Source organism: Puntigrus tetrazona, chromosome 7 (assembly GCF_018831695.1).
Source record: "Puntigrus tetrazona isolate hp1 chromosome 7, ASM1883169v1, whole genome shotgun sequence".
NCBI classification, from domain to species: domain Eukaryota; kingdom Metazoa; phylum Chordata; class Actinopteri; order Cypriniformes; family Cyprinidae; genus Puntigrus; species Puntigrus tetrazona.
Window position 1 is genome coordinate 1591025 of NC_056705.1, and position 15845 is coordinate 1606869.

Genomic DNA, 15845 nt, shown 5'->3' on the forward strand with positions numbered 1-15845 from the left:
TCTTGCCTAATACTTCTAGCGAATAAGACTCACAGGATGAGTTGACAGAAGTAGAGCGAGTTGATTTGGTCCTGTGGTGATAACAGATTGACTATCTCTTCAGCAATATTTCTAACTTGAATTGTGTATTCATAAGGCCCATATTCTAAACTTTGTAGTATTTTATGGTTTCCCTGAAGTTCATGAAAGTAAATTTAAATGGTTCCTTGTAAAAAAAAAAAAAAAAAAAAACAAGGTTAAAGAAAAAAGTTTAGGCTTTTTAGCCTTTTAAAATTATATATGTACAGCCCTGAACAAAATCATAAGACCGGGCAAACATTACTGTTGGTGGATTGTAACCAGGTTGTAAGTACTGCTTCGAAAAGGCCATAGAGGGAACAGGATCAAGAGACAAAAAATAGAGAATAGGCAATTTATTAAAAAACTGCATTTAAACTCTAACAGGCTGTTCGTCAGCTGATCAAAAGACCATAGCCATAAAAAGTTAAAATCTGCACAAAAATTTGGCTTTCATGTCATTGTTCTTTAGGCAGTAACACTCATGATTTCCTGATGGCAAAGACAAAAAGAAGTCTGTCTGTCTTTGAGTGTGGCAGGACTGTTGAGGCACACTCACAATGCCATCACAGCCAGGTTTAAAAAAAATTATTATTATTAAAAGTTATGGGTCAAAAAATGTCATGTGGTAGACCAAACCCAACCCCCAACCCCCAGAGGCTGATCATCGACCCAAAGGCCCTTACTGATGCTGACTGCAGCCCAATAATGATAAGACAGCATTTGTGAGAAAAAGGTTTCAAGAACAGAAAACGTCCTTAAAGTCCACATATCCTCCAATGACACAAACTTGCCCATTTGTAATTTGCAAAGGAGCAACAAACATGGGACATTGAAAGGTGGAATAAAGCTTTATTCTCTGAGAAAAATTTAGCCTGGACAGTCCTGATAGCTTCCAATGTTACTGGTATGTCAAATAGATCCTACTGAAGATGTTTTCTACATGGAGGAGGAGGCTCCATCATGATCTGGTGTGCTTTTTCTTTCAGTGGAATAATGGATCTTTAGTTCACAACAACCTCCTGATGAAGGACTTTTTCCAGGAGAATATAGTTGCTCTTTTGAACCATCCTGTGTCTTCCCCTGATCTATTTTGGTTCTACAATTTTAATTTTTTGTCCCATCACTCTCAGGATCTTTTAGGAATAGTGAAATTAGTGTTTTACTGAGTTTAACCTCAGCATTGATAGCGTGTTTTCAGAGCATTTGCTTCAACAATCCTGCCAAACTCAAAGACAGAAAGACTTTTTGTCGTCAGGAAATCATGACAGTGTTACTGCCTGAAGAACAATGACATGAAAACCATATTTTTGTGCAGATTTGAACTTTTTTTTTGAAGGCTATGGTCTTAAACTTTTGATCATCCGGTGAACAGCCTTTTTAAGTTTAAATGCAGTTTTTTAATAAATTGCCTACTTGTCTATTTTTTGGTCTCTTGGTCCTGTTTCTTCTATTGCCATTTGAAGCAGTACTTACAACCTGGTTACAATCCACCAGCATGAAATATGAAGACGTGTAATTTTTCCCCTTGTCTTAAGATTTTGTTTAGGAGTGTATGTACACTGCTGTTCAAAAATTTTCAATCAGAAAATTAATATTTGTATTTAGAACAGTCACAGTAAGACGATGTGAAATAAAATTTAAGAAAGATTTATTTTATTACAAGAGATTACTATTTAAATTCTGTTCTGTTCTCTTCACATTTCTATTCATGTAAGAATTATAAAAAAACATCTCCATGGATTCCACAAAAATGTCATATCCAATAAGGAATGTTTTTAGAGCACTAAATCAGTGTTTCGGAAGCACTATGTGACACTGAAGACAGTAATGGCTGCTGAAAATTGCTTTGCCATTTTAAGTAAATTAGATTTTAAAATGTATCGAAACAAATAATAATATTTTGCAATATTACCATTTTATCAATGGTGATTATATAAATGCAGCCTTGGTGATTATAAGAGACTTCTTTCAGAATCGTTTAAAAAAAAATTACAACCCCATAGGTTTTTGTTGATGATTAGCTTAAAAAATGTCAAGTTTAAAAAAAAAAAAAAATACTATTTTCCACAATTAGGGAAAGCTACAGACTACGCAGAATAGAATAATTGTATGTATTGTTTTTTTTTCCTTAATGATGATGGGTCACTTCAGTATTTTGTCAAACTCCGAGAGCTTGGCCACAATTTGTCTGGTTGTGAATGAGTGGAATGTGCAGGCATCGGCTCAATGATCTCCAGCCTACTTAGAAGCGTTTGTGGCAGGAAAGTGAGCAGGCTCATTGGAGCCTCCATGCTGCAAGGCTCCTGCATGGAGCGACTTTCTTAACCACTCAGCGAAACTCTGTGCCCTTCCTCGAGCTCCTTAGCGGTGCAGCACCCTGTGACCGACATGTTTAGTTTAAGTGGCCCTCTTGTTTTATATTCATCTCAGCTCATATGAATGACGAATTTGGTTTGGCTAGGCTTCCTGTGATTTCTTCTGATGCGCTGATGCAAGCATTTATTTCTGAGTATATGTGAGTGTCCAAGTGGAAGAAACCAATTAATTAAAACATTTTTTGTAATCTAACGCTCTCTTATGCTTCATTCATTTTGTGCAGGATGAAGGACACCAGCCGCAAGAACAACATGTTTGCTCAGTTCCGTAAAAACGAACGAGACAAGCAGAAGCTCATAGACACCGTTGTCAAACAGCTGAGAAATCTCATCGCCACCAACCAGGCCTGAGAAGCTCAAATCAGCACGTGGCCCCACGTCACGATGAACCGCCACCAGGCTGCGGGGACTGCTCTCGCACTCCTCCATTAGTTGGACGTATTCCCACACAGACACTTGCGCTAACATGCACATATAAACCTTTCTGAAAGGTGCACCTGCTAAACCATCCCGTGCCTGCGTGATATGGTATCCACGTCTTCCTATGTGACTACCTAAACACAAGGACAACAAATCACATTTTGCTCTTTAAAGCTGGATTTGGTTGCCTTTTATTGTCTTGAGCGTCTTACAAAAAGGACTGTTTTCCTTTACAATAGTTCTGAAGTGTTATCCCATTTTTGAATTTTACGACTACATTTATACTGTAATGTGGATATTGGTGCAAAGTTAAAGGAAATTGGAACACTAACTAGACTTAAATATTGCTGTCGTAATTTCTAACAGATAAAATTTAAAGAGCTAAAAATGTACTCACCTTCCCTTTATTCCAAACCTTTCTATGGAACACAAAAGATGATATTAATGTAATTATTATGTTGATACATTGGAAGTCAAAATGATAGCCAAAACTGTTTGGTGGCCAAATAATATTTTCTTTTGTGTTCTACAGAGAAAAACATACAGGTCTGCAGCAACATGTGGATAAATGATGATAGAATTAGCGTTTTGGAAAAACTATTACTTTAAGATTTGTGAGAAACTGAATGATCTCAGATGGGTCAAGGGTTCACCTGAGCGCTGGTTATAATGAGGGAAGTTCTCAATACAGGGAATCTAGTTACTGCCCTTGTTCAATCTTTCATGTGTAGTAATTGTATACTAGACATGCTTCAGCTTTCGTCTGTTACAAGCTTAATACCTTAAAGAACAACCGCTGTGTGGCAGTTTTGGAGAGGATTCATTTACTATTGTCATGAAAATGGCCAGGTTAAGGTTAGGTTCTGTGTTTTTTTCGACCATACTTCAAATATGCAGAATAGAGGCGTTTGTCTCTCGTATTCATTAATTGCAAATATATCAGCCAGCATTCAATGCCAAAACTGACTGAAGATGTGTAAGGTAGAGGAACATTCTAGAGCAGGCTAATGTCAGCACATTTACACAGTCACACCGCTGTACATTAAATCCTAATATAATTGCTTTTAGTATTTAAGCAGTGTCGTCTTCCCATAACTTTGATATTTTCTCTGATAGGAATGAGGGTGCAATATTTCTTATTTCTTTTGAAATTGACCTGAGAGTTTTAGGTAGCAGAGATTGTTGTGTTTAAAGGGAGTTTGCTTTTTTTTTCGTTTCCATTTTCACTGGCACAAAAGATGTGCGTTTGAAACCTGTTCCCTTACAATGGATGCAAAACCATTAAACCATAAAGGGAATTTTTCATTTTTAGGGACGGAATGTGCGCCATGTCAAATTATTTTGAGCTGTCTTCTGGATTCAGTCTGTGCCTTCAATTTTTTCCATGCCTGTAATTGATTGTGTGTGTGTGTTTTTTTTTGTTTTGTTTTTTTTCTTCCCACACAGCACCTGGTCTTGGGCGCATGACCAGTGCATGAACATGTGCTGGTGTGTGAAAGCGAGCGTGCATTAAAACATTCAGCCTTAGCAGACAGCTCTGATTGTAGAGAATACAATACTGACTCCAGAGAGATGCACTGTACAAATTGTTTTATTAAACCACTAATGAATATTACAATACTAATAAATTCAGCAAATGCAAACAAGTAATAAATCAAGGATGTGTGGGGTTTTTTTATATTGTTTTTGTATATTAACTGCACTTTCTGCTCGGGAACACTCTCTTGAGAGGGTTTATGCTATTACAGTATTCTAAAATGTTTTTATTTTATTTTTAAGATTTTCTTTTTAATTTTAGTTGAAATGTTTAGCTTTAATTTGCACCTGTTTAATTTCAGTGATTTTATTACTTCAGTGTACTTTATTCCACTTTGTTGCCTAGGTAGCATTTAATTTGATATTTAATTTTACTTCGTCAAGTTTAAGTTAACAACACGTGTCCAGATGTGCACTAACCACAGCTCAGTGGCTCTGATAGCCTCAAAATGTTTTTATGAAAGCAATGCAGTGGAGGAGTACAGTGGTCCATGACTTTTTGACGAGACCTCAGATGACCTAGAACTCTTTCCTTTCCTCCATCTTCCGCCTTTTCATTGTGGCACAAAACCTGCCTTATCCAATTTTGTGCGATCACTGTCCCATCATGCAGCAAGAGATGCCCCCTGCCACCAGCATTTATGTCTTGTGTGGAGAACGTTACTGAACTGTGACCACACCACAAACATTTTCCTTCATCCTCTCAGACGAGACACCGTGGCCCTCCGGGTCTGTTGATCTCCCACATGTTTTGAGCAAGCTGGGCAAAACAAATCTTTTGGGGCTCATTTGAGCGCGACAGTCTTTTTGTTGGGGTTCAGGAACCGAGCAGTGCCAGCTTATAACCGGATGATGAATCCTGCCTCCTACTGCCCATCTCAGCGCCCCGGGACCGATGGTGGAGTTCGGAAGTTACTGGCAGTTACGGCCCTTTTGAGCCAAATGTAAAACTGAAGATTAATTGTTTCTTCTTACGGTCTGAGATAAAGGACTTGCTTGAATGATTTATACTTTTTGTCATATAACCCATGGTGAGGGAATTTGGTGATGTAGTCCTCTTGGACAGTTTTCTAGGACAATTCAATAGGCTGTAATTTTATGCTGGTCGTCCACGGATAACGGTGACTTCACTTCCAGTGTTAGTTTAAGACTTTAAGTCACGTTCATTCTCATTGATTCAGTTATTTAACCCTTTCCGAGCCAAGGGCCGCTCAAAGAATAGAGAAAAGAAGTGGGAACCTATGTTTTTATAAAGCTGAGTATCACTTTTTAAGCCTGAGCTAAAATACCAGATATGATATACTGTATAAATATATATATATATATATATATATATATATATATATATATATATATATATATATATATATATATAAAAAAGCAGTAAAAAAAAAAAAAAATCAACAGAGACGCTTCTTCACAGTAAAGACTTTTACATTTGTTACATACCCTATCAGCTATGTTTGGTTAAAGATTTGAGCGTTGGAGAGAAGGAAAGAGATGACAGAAGATGTGATCAAGATCAGGCTTCACATTTGCATGTTGTTTTTAGCAGAACAAAAAGATTGTCCTGTGTCCTCAAATGGGCCATTACAAAGAAGAAGAAGACGGATGATCTGCCAGAAACAGATGTATCTCTTGCTTCAACAGATGTTGCGATCTCCCGGGTAGTGCTACAAAAACACATCACGATGAAACAGATAATGTATTTCACAAGACACTGAGAAAATGTCTTCATTGCAGATTGCGCTCTTCTGCGTGCACATTTAGGGAATAATTGGCAAATTATGAGTTATTATAAATACCTTTTTATATCGCATTTTTTAATTTACTCATTTTTAATACTGTTTAATACTAATTTGTTTAATAATGACACCGTGCAACTTCCTAACTCCTAATAACTAAATCGTATACTGAGCAATTTTTTTTTCTTACAGAATCCCCTGAATGGAGTTTCATTGTGAAACAGCGTTTTTGACATCTGATAATGAATTCGCTTTAAGAAATATTTGTTTTACTAACTGGCATTAGGAAAGACATTGAATATATTAAGTAAAAGTGGCCTTGTTTTGTGTGTTCGGAGCAGATGAGGTCACTATAGGCTCGATATCCGGTGAGACAATATAGCGTGCAGGGGAGCGTAGAATAAACATTTGCCCAGAACAGAAAAGGAAAAAAAAAAAAAGGCATGAAACCGATAAAAGCAGTTTGCAAGTGATGGCGAGGGCTGATAGCATGTCACCCATTGATCTTTGTCTCTTACGGAAGAGTGTTAAAAATAGCCTGCGTGTTTATATGCCTTTATATAAGTTATTGTTAAAATCTGTGAGTGTGTTTGCAAATGGGTCAGATGAAAACGCTGAAGAGGGAAGAACAGTGGCTCGATGTTTGCATAGTGTCTGCCATGGCTTCGTATCTGACTGATTATGAAAATATGGTGATCTGTGAACTAATCTGAGTCTGTCTCTTTCTCTCTATGCCGCGGTTTATCTGTTCAGTACCAGGACAGTGACCAGCAATCACTCTGCAAACTGATCAAAGCTGTATTTGATGTTGATAGCCTACTTATTTTTGCATTGAGGTGGCTGAACCACAGTGTAAAAATAAAACTGATTATTAAACTGATCGTGTGGAATAAGTCAGCAATGTGTCAAATAAGCACCTTAACATTAATTAGGAAAACGTAAGTGGTTTATGTGCATCAGAGCCTACTGTTGCCTGTTCCCCTGCTTTTAGTGTAAGACCTGAGGATAACATGATAAAAAAATTACGTGAAAATGTTATTTTTATTAAGCAATAATGTTCAATTAAATCAAAAGTAGACTTTTAAATTGTTCATAAAAAGTTCTATGAAAAAAATATTCCTTTTTTTTTTTAAAGAAATGTATATTTCCACAACATATTAAGCAACACAAATGCTTTTAACTTATAAGGAAATTATAATAAATGTTTAAAATTATTTGAGTGAAGTCTTTCAGTCATTTTGAATTTGGTTCTGTTTATTTTTGTTGAAGTGAAAATCACAACCAGTCCGATTTGTATATATGATTTCCTGTACATCAGCATCAAGATTCACTGGAGACAACCCGAACGCTAAAGGAGAGAGAACCGACGAGACAAAAGGTTGTGAGTGAAAGTGAAGCGAGAGTGTGGGAGAAGATGGAGTGACAGGGGAAGAGAGGAGAGACAGCGAGCGCACGTTCTCCTCTCCTCCAATGAAGATGGATGGCAGCCCACCCTCCCTCTCTCAGTCTTGCTGGGAGGTTATTGATGGGCTCCGGGAGTCAAAGGTTACGGAAACAAAACTCTGGCTTCCTCTGTGTTCTCTCTGTGTGTCCTCCCCTTCAGTCAAGGTGTTAGGGAGGGATTCTGGGAGGGGCTCGGGTTTAATTTGGACACTGACAGCGACACACACCCCTGTTCCTACACAGACCTGAAGGGGCCCATCTATCATTGCTGTGAAGCACCGAGGGTTTGTGTGTGTGTATGGGGTTGCCGATTTATTGTTACATGGACATGCTAATAGCACTGGCCCCCACAAAGCCAGTGGGTAGTGGGGGTTATCATTGAGCCATCCATCTCCATCCATCTAACCGCTCAATCACTCCACGTTTTCCTCTTAGTTAACACACTTTGTGCAGAAAATCTACAATATGGCCATAAATAATATACTTTGTCTGCTTCGGATGGCTTTAGCATCAGTTTACTGAACAAACTAATTTGTTTAAGATTCTGAGAATCAAAAGTCTTCAATTGCATAGAAGGCTCTGTTTTCAGGCATCTTCGCATATTGCCTGCACTCCTGGCATCAAGATGCTTGCTCTCTTCATTTTTGCAATGTCACGCCTCCGTATTTTATTGAGTAACGCTCATTTTCTTCAAAAACATCTCTTGTCATGTTTTCAGTTGTTTTCCTACATGGATATAAAGCAGGGGGTAAATGAGGAACCTGTTTTTGACTATAATAAAAAAAAGTACTGGAAAACCTAAACCGCATATTATCCATTACAGCTGATGCTAGAGACAAGGGACCTGGCATTTTGATTCTTCCCTCTTTTAGACAAAATTGGTTAGACAAAATTGGATTGAATGACTGCTTTGGAATGTAGTTGCTAGGAATTTAGGTTAGATTAGATTTGGACTCCCTTGGTTGTCAGATTCTTTTGGGTCCTGTTACTGTCCAAATGCTGATATCTCTATTTTAGACGCTTGACCTGAAATCAAAACCTCTGCTCCTCAAGAAAAAAATGCGATTTAGGGTTTCAACAGCAATTTCGATTCAGAGATTTCATGCCAAAGCTGAAGGGTATGTCAAAAGGGCTTGTTTTTTCCTCCTTAAACTGCTATTTATACCAAAATTACTCATAGAATCCTAAAAAATAGTTTTCAACACTAATCATAATAAAACATGTCTAAATGCTCAGCTTTTTGCCATAGCAAGATTTTTTGATCTCATGTCTACTTCTAGAGATTTGGTCCCGTGTTGCCAAATGCTTTCAATTGAAAGTAGCTAAAACTAGTAGGTAAATGTCACCAGATGACATCATAATGGCAAATTCACTTATCTGTATGAAAATTAATGTAGATGATTGGTCAAGATGAGAACTTAGGTCGGATTTTCTATTCTAAAAATAATCAACATGGGTGGGGAATTTGCCAAAATTGGCAACGCCGCCTGTAGCTCCAAAACACTTGTAAGCTGGAAGTTTCTAGTGAGTCTGAAAATTAGCTCAGGTTGAGGTGTGTTGGGGGTTAGAGCTACAGGAGGTCTCGGAGATATACAGATGATTGCTTTCAATAGCGTAGCTGGTCTCTTTGGTTCACAATATGACCTCAGTTGGTGTAAACACTGTTTGAATAGATTTGCCCAAATAGGGGCTTGTTTCTGGATCAGGATCCTTGTTGATCCTGGAAAATCATTGCAGCAACATTTCTCTCAGATTTTCAGGCTTTCAGTTTAGCGTTGTGCATCTAAAAATAGGTGTGAAATACTGAGTCACTGAGTTGTCTTCTGAGACATTGACTCTTCTGTGGGATTGTGGTCTCCATATGTCTGCCCACTTCAGAGTCACTTCAGTTACGGTCTTTCCGTTTTACTCTCAGATGTTTGCAAGGCAGGTGATCTGACAGAAACAAAACAAGAGCATATGCTGGCTAGGTTAAGAAAAGCAAACAGTGACCAAACATGTTTCAAACATACTGTGTTCTGTCATCCTGACAATATTAAATATTTGTCATTATTCAGCTATTTGTTATTATTTTACTTGTTGGAGGTCTTTTATTATTGGAGTTTTAATATGGAAGAATTTAATAATACTAGCCTTCTAAGCATAAACCCTGAGAAGGATTTTAGCCCATTGATTCCTGTCTTAGATATTCTGTCACATTCTTACAGTAAAACTGAAGGGGATTCCTAAGAATATAGTCATTTGTCCCTCATCTGTTTCTTCTTTTCTCCATCTGTTTTGAGGTGCAGGGATATGTTGTTGAGTAGCAGGTCACAAATGTTCTTGCTTTCCCAAAGTGAAGAGGTGCGTAGACGTTCGGGATTTTGCCACATAAAGTTATCAATAATTTGCTAATACCAGAGTGATTCTCGTTTCCCAGAAAACAAGCTGATACACATGTGCCTTCAGAGGAACAGACCTATCTAAACAATCCAGAGCAGGGTTTTCCCACTTGAGAAAACCCTCTCACACTTCGCTGACATTTTTATAGGTAAATTATAAAATATAGAATTTATATAAAGTGCTCAAGTTAAAGTTAAAGTTTAGCAGGTGTTGTGGATTGTTAGCTATAGTTACAAAATGTAATGTTTTACTTGAGTTGGCCAGCTGCTCATCAACAGTTTAACAATTTTCAATAACAAAATTTAGGACTGTTTATCCCGCTCAGATTTTTCACTCATTTTCCTTAGGAAAAATAATATGCAACTATTGCAAACAACATCTTTTTTTTTTTGTTCTTGTCATTAATCAGTAATCTTTCAATTGTAAATTTCATTGATTTATATTGATTTGTCATCTGTTTAATTTACTCTCACAGAAAACACTATAAAAATGTTATTAGTTATAAATTAGTTACCTTACCACATGAACAATTGTAAATGCTAAAAAAATACTAACATTTTTGTGCAAATAAACACAATGAATTACAGAGAAAAAACATTAAATAATGAACGTATCATTATGTGTTTATGGTATGTTTTGTTTAGTGTTATTTTTGTTTAGGTATTTTTTATTTTGTTTAGTTCATATTTATTTTGTAATTTTAACATTGTGTTTGTTTCCCTGATGCTGTTCTGTTGTTGTGTGTATGACTCATCTACACATCTAGAGTATCTATATATGGACATGTTTTATGAACTCTCATCCAATTTACAGTATATATTGTTATATTTAAAGGTATATCAATATTTGGGTATATTGATATTTGTGTTAGTCCAAGTAGCTGGAATGTTGTCATTATATCACTTATATATACAGGTATAGGTTGTACAGGCAGCACTATGCCATCTTGTAATACTGTAAATTTCTGGTAAACACAGCTGCCAGTTGTTTACAGTAAGTTTCTCTTTCTCTTGTATGCCTACAACATACTCACCTGTTTTCATTCGCCTGTCTCTCCCACCTCATTTGACCTTGTCTTTCCATTGTTTCATTCAGTGAATCACTGCAGCTCTACTCTCGGGTTTTCTGCTTCTGCCTGGAAACTCCCAGAAGCTAGCACAGCGAGTAAAGCGTACCTGACTTCCTGCCACACTGGATCCTAGATCGAAAATAATGTTACGCTAGTTTTTTTTCTGATCAGATCTGAGATAAGAGCCAAAAACAAAACATCGGACACCCTGACCCCTCATCCTCATATTTGTGACAATATTTTACATATCCATTTTCCTACCTACCAAACAAGCTACGTTCAAATATTCCTTTTAGGAGGCAAAGAACAAAGTAATTCAATATTCCCAAAACAAGCTCCGGGTGACAAGAGGACATGAGAAACAACTTGACAGTGTTAATGTGAAACACACTTTCTGCATCTTGTTGTTGAATCGACCCCAGATGGACCTTGAGGCAACCTTGGTTTTGAGTCAGTGTGGGGCACACATGTCCTTTTGAACTATGCTTGCGACTCGAGATGCTGCATTTGTGTTACATGCATGTTCCAGTAGTTTTTATGCCCAGTTAGTTTCGGTTTCAATTTATGCGCCATTCCTGTTGTACAGAATTCTGGGTCCAAGTCTCTTCAAATCTGGCTTTTGTGCCTAATTGCGTTTATTCAGTTGACATAAGGACACCAAAACAAGCCGTTAACCTCTTTACAGAGTTCACTGATTAATTGTGGCAGGTGCTACACAGCTACACATGAAGGATCTTTAAAGGCATTATTTATAGTTCTTTGACAGTGCTATTAAAGTGTCGGAAATGTAATGCACCATATCCTGAGTCTTCTTAAGCAATGCATTACAGTAGTACAAAGGCCAAGGTGTTATTTACAGATGAAATTCATCTCTAGTGGCATGTTGAAGTTTGAAATGTATAACACAAGTTGCATGGACCATATTTTTGAAATGTATGGTGTATTTTTATTATTTTTCTGGAGATTGACAGCCCCCGTTCTCATTCCTTCTGTAAAAAAATTGTAGAGACCAAAATTTATTCCACAAAAAAAAGAAAGTCATACAAGTTTTGAGTGTCAAGGGTGACTAAATTATGACAGTGAGCTATATTTTTTGATGATGTTTCATGGCCTCTCTCAGAATGACCTTGCTCATCTGTTCCCATTTCATGACATTTAATATGATGAGTCATGCAATAATGCTAGAATACAATATAAACAGGTTTTCAAACACTAGTCAACATACACTTGCTGGCTTTGTAAATGTTTATAGAGGAAAAAAGTAGGCATCATGCGTTAAACAATTGAGGATCACGCACTACCGCACTTTCTAATTCTTCAAAGAGCAATTATTATGAAGAGATGCATTACAAATGAAAACAAATAGTTTTAAAAAAATGCTAAAAATACCAAACATATATGACTATATGAAATCATAGTCTGATTTTAAAACACTGTACTATCCATCATATATTGTGATTTTCCTTGAAATCCTTCAGCTCTGACTGCAGAAAATATGCAGATTGTCTCTGTACTTTTTCTATATAGTGCTGATTCACTACATGTAGCACACTACAATACACTACACTTGTAATACACTACATACACTACATGCTACACTACACTACAAGAACTAGGCAGCTAACTGAAAATCGTATGGAATTATTGGCAGAAGTTTAATACTTGTGTCTCTGAGATGGTTTATATGGAGACCACAGTCTTAAATGACTAATTACCCATAATCCAAGCTAATCTATTTACTGTACAATTGGACTGACATTATCAGTTGCCTGGAGTTTGCTTTATAGTACATCTTTGTCAGTGATGATGTGCTTCCCATTAAAGGAGAGATGCCATGTGCCTCTTCTCACTAATGGAAGGGAAAGTACAGGATTTTCATTGAGTGACAACACCAGAGAAACTTGCTGGTGTTCTTACACTCTCATTCACCTCGTCTCCTTAAGACAGTGCTAATGTTCTATTGGTTCCAGGGCGACAGTTTGATGAGGTTTGGTTACGTTTATACATACGACAAAGTCTTAAAATGGGCTTTGGAAACATTGGAAATGACCTGGCTTGATTTTTATAGGCAAAACACAATGATTCAGCCTCTATATCAGGTAATGTACTGTAAACTGTTGTGGCTAAACTGCGTCCACTAGCTGTAATGCAAACCAGATTAGCAGCTGAAAGCCATCAGACCTCCCGATGACCCTTATATTCCGGCTGTGGTCTGTGTAATCAAAGCGAATTGGGATACGCTGATGATATTCAGATAACGGTCTACCTGCTATGTAGTATCTGTCATATATAACTCAGTTTGAGGAATCGGTGACGGCTGATAATGCTCGCTCTCTCTCATCACCTGAACTTGTAGTCGTTCAAAAGAAAGAACAGCAAATGATTCATCAGAGCTTGTTCTTCTTGGGAATTGAAGTCTTGTTTACATTGGTAAATATACGTGAGCAGCGTTAATCACTTTATGGAAAAGTGGATCATTATTGATTAGTTCTGGGATGTGTGTCTGTGGAAACATTCCCTTTAACGGTTTTATTTGTATATGATTTGAAAACTTGTGGGTTTGATTTATCCTTTAATCGTGTGTGTGGCCCTAATGGTGATTAGTCACTGTACCTTATTTCCACTGTCATTTCCTTTATTACTGTGAGCCAACTCAGAATGGATTCATTGTGTTTGAATAGCACCAGTGAGTCATGTTACACTCACTGAACGTGTCCTCAACAGGAAGTCAATGTTTTTTTGTATAATATGGAATCTATATACTACAGTTTTGTGTGTGTGAGATAGGTGTGTATTAATTCGGTCTCACCCCTCTTTCATTTCCTGTGACCTCAGTTTGAAACGGTGTTAATGTTGGTTATCTTATTTAACAGCGTTGTTCCAACATCAGCGTATGTGTATGTAAGCCTACTCTGAACTGTGTAATGCTTATTCAATGGCAGTAATGCTGTGTCACAAGGTCTCAAGGTCAGTGTATATCAGATATGTGCCTATACACTTCGCCTGTATAAACTTTAAAGAAATAGTAGATCTGATGAATCCTCTGCATTTAATAGGTGCCGTCAGTATAATGGATGTTAAAGGCATCGCCACAATCCATAAATAATCCACAAGATTATTGAGAAAAGGTGTTCACAAATGTGCCATTTGCCCATAATATTCTTTGGAAGTAAAAAGTAATCTAGTCTGAATCAGGACAGATGTATGCACAGATACATGGTGGTAGATTCTGAAAAAAGGATTCATCAACAGGTGATGAATTATTATGGATTCTAGACTTTGTCCTTAATCTGTGGGTTATAATTAAAATAATGAATTTGTTTCTTACAAACATCTAGCGTTTAATTTCAAATGAGTGAATTACTTGTGGATTGTGTGATGTTTTTATCAGCTGTTCGAACTCATTCTGACGAAACCCATTCACATCAGTGGATCCACTGGCGAGCTAGTGATATAATGTCAAAATCTGCTCTGGTGAAGAAACAAACTCCTTCACATTTTGGATGTCCTGAGGGCGAATCAGTTTTGAGTAAATTTTCAGTTTTAGCTGAGCTATTCCTTTGAAGTCTAATTTGCAAGTTTTACCTACACATTTTTACAGTGTAGGATTTATAGGTGAACGTTATTCCCCAGAAAGCTCTAATCAAAATATTGTAACTTGCTCTTCCTTTCAGTAACTTGAATTTGGACTCTGTGTGCATTGTATGCATTGTATTACAAATCCCCAAAGCAACATTTCATGAATCAACCAGCACCTTCAACTCATCCACTTTAATAGGCTTCTGGAATAAATCTGGTAATTCCAGGCCCCTCAGGACCTTGCGTCACTGCTAATTCTCTCACATCAAACAAGAGTTCATCAAGATGTGAACCTGCTTACTCTTTAAGCTGTGCTTTTCTCGGATGAAAAAATGTATAGTACATCCAAATAATTTTGTTCAGAACAACTACACCTCTTAATTCTAAGTGCACTGCTTAAACTTTTTTTTATACAGTAACATGAAAATAGTTTATTTGATGTGATTCAGTAAGGGAATATTTCGGTCTTATTTTTTTATCCCACGTTTGAAAATGTTAAGTTATATGCACGATTTGCAGCGTGCGCTGGAATCCGAGTCTGAAAAGTTCCGTCCGTCTCCGCTAGGCGGCAGTGTAACGTTGAGAGACGCGTCCAGGTTGACAGCGGCAGACAGCGTGAGCGAAAGAATGTCTTATGAAAATATCATAAAAAGACAGAAATCCCTTGCATTTCGCAGTGCAAACCCGGGACGGGTTTACTTTGGCTCAAAACAGATAGAAAAGCAAAAGCATAGGCATAAGGGAGAGAATGCGTAAGATCGAACGGACTGAAGAAATCAATGGACGGTTTAAACTCATATAGGCACGCTCTCGAGACCTCGTCGCATTCATCTTTTAAGCGAAAAGACGAGCAACTATATTTAAACGCGTCCTTTCTAACGTCATGAGAATCTTTAGGTTCCAAACAAGCAAACAGAACATCCGAGGAGCATCCCCTCCTCTCTCATCCTGCGCATCAGCTGCGCGCCTCGGGTAGCAGACCTAGAGAGAGTGAGCGAAACAGCTGGAGCTCGGAGTTCTGGTCTGCGATGCTCTTCTCATATATTGAGAACAATTACATAACTGTCCTTGGGTGATTGTGATCATAAGGTGACCGTAACTGAAACCGCGTGCCATCTGTAACAGATGACACCAGCGCGAATCGGTCACTCTCAGCCCAAGGGGATTTATTTACACGATAGATAGATAGATAGATAGATAGATAGATGTTTTTTCCCCTCAATGCTTAAGTAGCCT

At 37.5% G+C, this 15845-nt stretch overlaps 1 protein-coding gene across 5 annotated transcripts in view; it reads left to right on the forward strand.

Annotated features, from left to right (window-relative positions):
- Positions 1-4513, forward strand: part of exoc6b (exocyst complex component 6B) — an 80418-nt gene extending 75905 nt beyond the window's left edge. For all 5 annotated transcript variants that reach the window (XM_043243864.1, XM_043243859.1, XM_043243860.1 and 2 more), the window contains one exon: positions 2660-4513. In XM_043243864.1, the coding sequence (XP_043099799.1) occupies positions 2660-2786 (127 nt within the window). In that variant the 3' untranslated portion in view covers positions 2787-4513. The remainder of the gene's footprint in view (positions 1-2659) is intronic.
- Positions 4514-15845: the final 11332 nt, after the last annotated feature.